At 43.3% G+C, this 7,579-nt stretch overlaps 2 protein-coding genes across 2 annotated transcripts; one reads left to right on the top strand and one right to left on the bottom strand.

Annotated features, from left to right (window-relative positions):
- Nucleotides 1-1,213: 1,213 nt before the first annotated feature.
- On the bottom strand, nucleotides 1,214-1,653 carry LOC123984258 (histone H2B 1/2-like). Its single transcript, XM_046071052.1, has one exon. It carries the CDS (start codon nucleotides 1,630-1,632, stop codon nucleotides 1,261-1,263), a length of 372 nt encoding a protein of 123 aa, XP_045927008.1. The 5' UTR covers nucleotides 1,633-1,653; the 3' UTR covers nucleotides 1,214-1,260.
- Nucleotides 1,654-3,329: 1,676 nt separating this feature from the next.
- On the top strand, nucleotides 3,330-5,014 carry LOC123984180 (histone H1-like). Its single transcript, XM_046070926.1, has one exon. The coding sequence runs from the start codon at nucleotides 3,778-3,780 to the stop codon at nucleotides 4,468-4,470; it is 693 nt and encodes a 230-aa protein (XP_045926882.1). The 5' UTR covers nucleotides 3,330-3,777; the 3' UTR covers nucleotides 4,471-5,014.
- Nucleotides 5,015-7,579: the final 2,565 nt, after the last annotated feature.

Genomic DNA, 7,579 nt, shown 5'->3' with positions numbered 1-7,579 from the left:
GCTGAGGCTGATCTTTCTGATACGCTCATCCAATATTACTCAGTTTGAGGGAAGACAATGAGATGGTATAAGACCCTTTTCTACCATTTTGTTGAAATTTCTATTGTAAATTCATACATCCTGTTCAAACACATGCACACTGGGCAATCAGAGAGACTCAATACACAAACAATGTAGAGAAGTCCTGATGAAAGACCCCACTGCACTGCAGCAAGTGCAATGTTGACTGATGTCTCACGTCATCCAGGAACTGCTTTCAAGAGTAGACTACCATATGAGAAGGTAGAACATTTTGAGACCATTTCAGAGTGACAGGGCAAGGCGCACGCACATCTCCTGATACAGTAACATAGTAATTATTACTTGTTCATGTTGAATGAAAACATTTTGGGTATGTTCTACACACACCTGATTCATTTGTAATAAAACTGTCTGTTTGTAGGCAATCTCATAATTTAGTTGCTTTTTATTGATTTTATACTGTGCACAATGGTAGAACCTTATGATGCACTGGGTAAATGTCATGGCCAAAGACTTCGTTGTGTCCACACAGCCCCCTGTAGGGGAAATGAGTTGTATGTTCTAGCCAGATTTCCTTTGAAGAGGTAAAAAAAACACCCAACATTTTGCACACTTTGGGTATCCAACTGGCCAAATGGAGAGTCTGCCTGCACCTGTCCTTGCTAAAACCTTATTTTTAGCTTTGTCATTTTTAATCAAATTTTGTACAGTTGTAGGCAAAAGTTGCTGAACAGAAGCAGTATCACCTTTGTGCATTACCTCATGGTGTTATCCACCATCTAACCTAGAATAATTTAAGACAGGACAAATATTTATTTCATCTTTGGGTTTTTACAGTTCACCTAAGCTCAGCAACATTGTTACTGGGGATATATTTTCCCCAGGTCAAATCAATTTAGAGATACAACAATGAGTAAAGCCACTGATAATTGTGAAACCATTAGAGTTATTTAGGGTAGGACTTTCTAGACAAGCCACACCTCCCTGCACCCTAGAGCTTAACAGGTTAATGAATGAGATTTGGAGAGTAGTGTCAGTTAGACAAATAACTTTTGCCATCATTAAAAGTAACTTTATCAATCATGATTACTGGGCTTTACAGGAATAAGTTGCATTATCATACAAAAAGTTATTGTAGAACATCTAGTTAAATTGCTAGTTCGAGTAGGAAGAGAGCTCTTAGTGTAAACAGTGGTGGCCCTGAAAAGGGCCTTTGTGTTGCTGGGTGTAACAGCGGGTTTACTTGGAGCTGGTGTACTTGGTCACGGCCTTGGTGCCTTCAGACACGGCGTGCTTGGCCAGCTCACCGGGCAGCAGCAGGCGGACGGCGGTCTGGATCTCCCTGGAGGTGATGGTGGAGCGCTTGTTGTAGTGAGCCAGACGGGAGGACTCGCCGGCGATGCGCTCGAAGATGTCGCTCACGAACGAGTTCATGATCAGCATGGCCTTGGACGAGATGCCGGTGTCGGGGTGGACCTGCTTCAGGACCTTGTACACGTAGATGGCGTAGCTCTCCTTCCTGGTCTTCCTCTTCTTCTTGCCGGTCTTGGAGACGCTCTTAGAAACGGCTTTCTTTGAGCCCTTCTTCGGCGCTTTCACGGGATCAGGCATCGTGAGTTTCGTGTGAGTAGATTACTGCTTCAACGAATGATTCCTGTGGAACAGAGATGGCACACTTGAATGCGCTTGATGCAAATTAGACTGCGCTGTTCCTCGTATAGGATTGGCTAAGATTTAAACGAGACTGAGCATGCGCCACACAAGCAACTTTAAACATTACAAATAGTTTTAGTGAAGTAAAAACTACAATATTCCCCTCTAAAGTCAAAGTGCTGAATGAGTAAATGTACTTAGCTTAAGCCCCTCCCTCTCTGTAGAGTAAAACTATTGTCCCATCCACATTGAGCAGCAGGGCCTGCAGAGAGCTTTGGAAGGGCAGGTGCTCAAAGTGTAAAAGGGGCATATGGAACAAAGATTTAAATAGGGCTGTTCTCAAAATATTGCCATTGACATTTAATATGTGATTAATTTTTAAGCTCAGTAAGCTCATCAGTGTATTATTACCAACACAGTATTAGATAGATTAAACATAGGCTACACTGTTCTTGTGGGCCAGGCCTGTGTTATGATGAAATTAGGTGATGCATGAATTATGAAGTATCAAATTTTATTAAGGGACACAGCTCACCTCCACTTCCACATATAAGCCCTCGACCTCTTCAAACTTTTCTTCCTTGTACAAACCATACAAACACTGTGCCAAAACACAAACAAGCAGGATGCTATACAAATGAAAAAGAAATATAAATTAGATGTTTGACGTGAACATAGGGGAGTATTACAAGTACATTGGACTGCTTCTGTACATGGCCATGGTGAAACTCGACAGCACTGCAGATTACTGGAGACAGAATAACTTCTTTTCTTTCCCACTTCTAGTACAGACCATGCAACAGGACAGTTACACAGCACTTTCTTGGAACCTTCATCTTAGCGACCCTGAAGAGGATGTCCAGAACGACAGAAAAAAGGGCACAGCTGACCATGAAAAACTTTTCATACTAAATGATGTTGTGATGTTCCTGGTACAACCAGGTTACCTTGGCGCGGGCTTCCACAATTACATAGAAAATTTGTATTCCAGCCCCAAGCTCTTCAGGGCTCTCCATGAGCAAAAATTTGCTGCCTGTGAAGGACTGCCCTCAGATAACAAATAACGCCCTCACAAAGAAATCGGAAGTTTTTTTTTTTTTTACTATTTTATTCACATATTCCACTACTTTTGTGACTCTAAGAGTTTGGGAAAACCATTTAAAGGAACAAAACAATTCGTCCACATGAGTAATGGTATGTTTACACAAGAGATTTGAAGAAATTCAAAAATTGGACTAACTTTTTTCACCTTTTAGAGCCAAATTAGATAATTTGAAAAAAGTTACTCTCTCTCTCTCTTTACACAATGCACTAGGACAAGTGGTGAGCTCATCATTAAGAGAGCTGGGTTTTCTCTGCACATTTTGATATGAAACACATGGTATTGTGTTATGTAATTGCCTTTAGAAGGCGAATTTAAGAAGATATGTAAAATCAAAGAAAAAGTGAAAAAATGCCTCAAACCTCAAACATATGTTCTACTAATCAAGGTGCTTTATATTTACAAAAGGTACTAATAACTATAGTTAGCCTATCTTACTGATTTATCTGTAGAAGCATGAATAGATAAGTATATAATAAGTATAAGTATATAAATAAGTGTTAAAGACGCACATTGTCCTCAGCAGTAGAAACGTCCACAGCCAGAGTGAGCAGCTCTGACAGGAAGTCAGGCTGAACCTCCATCATCAGTGTGCTTGCTGCTCCGAGAAAAACTCGGTTTATTACAAACTGATCATCAACAGATGCTTGTTTTTAATTTAAGACACTGAACAAACATGTGGGTCCGCTGGAAAACGGACTTTGATGGAGTTTTGGTGCATTTTAAAACATTTTAGGAGAGAAATGAGCGGGGAAAGCAGCCGATACGCGCCGGTCGCGCCGGTGAATGTGTGAATTTTGAAGGCTCCGCAAACCAAATGCGGAGCTGAACATGACTTCAGTATGAAGAGACACAATTCCGCCATCAGCTGTTTCACCGGCAGCCTGCAGCTTTTCTCCCACATTTAGTTTGGAGCCTTTTATCGGTGCAGAGAAAACACAAGTGGCGGCGTCCAGCCCGCACGGAAGCGCCGCGAGCTGGGCTGAGTCTCCACGGTTCTCATGGTGTGTTTAAGTACAGCCTCCTGCTCGCAGCGTTCCATCATTCACTCTCGTATTATCGTGAGAAGGAACAACTACAAGCGAAATATGGCAGAGGTAGCCCCTGCTCCAGCCGCCGCAGCTGCTCCGGCCAAAGCAGCCAAGAAGAAGGTGTCCAAGCCGAAGAAGGCTGGGCACAGCGTCGGGGAGCTCATCGTTAAAGCCGTGGCCGCATCCAAGGAGCGGAGCGGCGTGTCCGCGGCCGCCCTGAAGAAGGCTCTGGCTGCCGGAGGTTACGATGTGGAGAAGAACAAGGCCCGCGTCAACGCCGCTTTCAAGAGTCTGGTGGTGAAGGGGACTCTGGTCCAGACAAAAGGGACCGGGGCCTCCGGCTCCTTCAAGATCAACAAGAAGGCGGAGACCAAGCCCAAGAAGGCGGTGAAGAAAGCCGCTCCTAAAGCCAAAAAGCCCGCAGCTAAGAAACCCGCGGCGGCCAAAAAGCCCAAAGCAGCGGCAGCCAAGAAGCCAGCAGCCGCCAAAAAGTCTCCCAAGAAGGTAAAGAAACCCGCAGCGGCCAAGAAGGCGACCAAGAGCCCCAAGAAAGCTACCAAGAGTCCCAAGAAGGTGGTGAAGAAGGCCCCCGCAGCCAAGAAGACCCCCGTCAAGAAAGCTGCCAAGCCCAAAGTAAAGAAGGCTGCAGCCAAGAAGAAGTGAGCTGCTTCAAGACCAACAACATCCCAACAAAAGGCTCTTTTAAGAGCCACCACATCTTCCTCAAAGAGCCTGTTCCCACTCATTCGCGTCATTAACCACACGATACAGTAATTATATCAGGAGGATGGGGGTGAAAGCACATTAAGAAATAAATTAACTTCATTTTCTAAAAAGAAAAGGTAAATGCAGGTCAGCCAGCCATGTATTCTCCGTCTTATTGTTTAACTAGTTTTTCATGCGTTGTATTAAAAGGCTGTTTCTACTTGTATCACGTCCTCCAGCAAAAACACAAGACCCAACTCTTAACTTTGTCTTCATTCAGCAACAAGCAAGCCCCTAAATATCTCAGTTTTTCAGATTCAGTCTGAAGTGAATGTGAGCAGCTGCTACTCGTCTGTGTGGAAGTTCAGGATGAGACTGAGCAGCTCAACATGACTAATGTATCGCGAGTGTTCACCAACATATAGTCAGACAATAAAGCACATTTCTAATTCCTCACTGATTGTATTCTGGATGATGGAGAAAAGTATCTGGATTTGAGTGCAGATGGATACACACGCACATAAAATGTGTTTTAAAAGAGTGGAACATTTTATTCACAATAAAATCTCATTAGCTTACAACAATAATAGATAGCATTATTTGCGATTCTGCCCTTCAATAATCACTAACCATACAGTCATGGTAATGTGTTTTTTTCACTGTCACATAGGAAACACCAAAACAATGAAAAAAGAGTTGAAATGTTCCCTAAATCACAATCAATTTGAAATGTGGAGCACTTGAGGGAGCTCCATGCCCGACCCTTCAAACGCACATAGTTGCTTATAAACGGTCAGTGAAACACCCCTCATTAATATTAATACGCAGGGGAGAGCGGGGTAAGTTTCTCGTGTGTACATTGTCACACTGCTCAGAACTCCAACACTAGAGCGTCTATGTCAAAAATCAAATAATTTTACACTGTGTAAAGGCATTCCTGTGTGATAGTGTGAGGGGGCTGTAATGTAGGGGTCAATATTGAAGAAGCCTCGAGAAAAACACCTTGATAAATGTGGTATTTTTAAGATCGCTCAAGGTAACCGGTTGTTTTAGATCAGCCCAAACAAAGCGTTACCTGGATGATGACGTGCTTCATCAATACATGACTGGACGATACTACTATGTGATTGTTTGTTTGCTCGCAGGTAACGTGGAGCGCTTGAAGTAGGTGTAACTTTTTACTCAGGTGAGTTCGAATCCAGCTTGACGCGATTTTGTAAAAAGTCTATTTTCTTTCATTTCTTTTTGTGGCTGTATAATGTAGTGCTCACTTATACAATCATGATCGCCGCAGTAGATTAAAGATGCGACTTGAAACTCGCCAGGAACATGTTTGTGAATGATGAATCTAGGGATGGAGTCAGTCCGCAGCTGCTACGCACAACACGTACACGCGTCTGGCAACCAGTTAGTTTGAAAACCAGTAGGGCTACAACACCGGCGTTAAACACATTTCCCTCACACTGTATGGACCGCTGCAGCTGGCTGAACGGCCTTCATGCAGCCTGGCTCCGATTTCACAAGCAGTTCATTTTCCCTGTTGCCAACCCTTGCCTCTCTCTCCTCACCAGGGGAGTGAGCCACCTCGTGTGGGCCCCCCGGCGAATGGGCAGCCACATCCGCCGGGGTCACAGGCTGCAGTTTTCCTCTGTCTGTGGGTTTGGATCTAGCTTACTGGCGGGACCCCCTGGGCAGGGCCATGTCCCATATCTTGGTCTTCACAGACACTTCCCTGATGGGCTGGGGCGGGACCTGCCTCTCTCAGGTGGTGGGCGGTCTGTGGCAGGCCCACATGCCTCTCCACATATTATGAATACAGATTATAAAATACTCGCTAAAATAATTACCAATCGATTAAATAATATTCTGGATGAAATTATAGAAAGAGAACAAACCTGTGCAATAAAAGGCCGTCTCATGTGGGACAATCTGAGCATTTTACGAGAAATTTTAAATAAACCAAATAACAAAGGTTTTTATATCATAGGCCTTGACCAGAAAAAAGCCTTCGATTATATTTCCAGAGATTACCTCTGGTCAGTTTTGGAAGCATACGGCTTTCCTGAATCCTTTATCCATATGGTAAAGTGTCTGTATGTGAAATCATGTGTGTGTGTTAATGTCAATGGTGTTTTGAGCGATTCTTTGGAGGTCCAGAGAGGTGTAAAGCAGGGCTGCCCCCTGAGTCCAGCCTTGTACATACTGCCCATCAATCCCCTGATTAAAAAAAATCCACTCAGAAAGCCTCATCTCAGGTACAAGTGTAGGTAACGCCTCTAAGGTTACAGCTATGGCCTATGCCGATGACATTACTGTAGTAATAAAAAACCAGAGGGAGATGGACGCTTTAATAAATAGTTTAAGCGTGTATGAGCTGGCATCTGGGGCTAAATTAAATCACTCTAAAACTGAAGGAGTTTGGATAGGAGAGGAGAGCGACAGGGGCGACATTAACATTCAAATTAATCAAGAAATTAAAATCTTGGGCCTGACCATATGCAATAAAGATTGTGCTGAAGTAAACTGGGAGAAAAAACTGAGTGTAGTTAAAGAAGAAGTAAAAAAAATGGGAAAACAAAAAAACTAATTATAGGACCAGAATCAATGTTGTCAAAACTTTTATTTTATCCAAACTCCTGTTTTTATCGAATATTTTCCCCCCATCACACAAAATGATAATTAAACTGAATAAACAATGTGTTAACCTCGTCTGGGGAACAACCAGGGAAGTTACAAAAAGAGTGCTGCTTTTTAAAAGCAGAGAATACGGAGGTTTAGGCGCCGTGGATCTGGGTATCCGCCTCACGATAGCTTTTGTTAAAAATGTTTTCACAGCCATCTCCAGGAACGCTCTCTGGCTGGGTGATCCCGCCAAATGGCATAAGAGACGAGGCAGGGCCAGACAGGGTCCCTACTACAAACTAATTTACGGGGATTTTATTGCACAACACCAGCACTTACAGATAGACTGGGTGGGTTTTAGCAGCAAATCTATTTTCATAAAAATTAACGATTACAAATATGGGGGTTTTATTCATTACACGAATTTGGCGGTTGGCGATGGCAC

Source organism: Micropterus dolomieu, linkage group LG02 (genome assembly GCF_021292245.1).
Source record: "Micropterus dolomieu isolate WLL.071019.BEF.003 ecotype Adirondacks linkage group LG02, ASM2129224v1, whole genome shotgun sequence".
Classification (NCBI taxonomy): domain Eukaryota; kingdom Metazoa; phylum Chordata; class Actinopteri; order Centrarchiformes; family Centrarchidae; genus Micropterus; species Micropterus dolomieu.
Note: the sequence above shows the minus strand (reverse complement) of the source record. Positions and strands in the feature narration are given on the sequence as shown.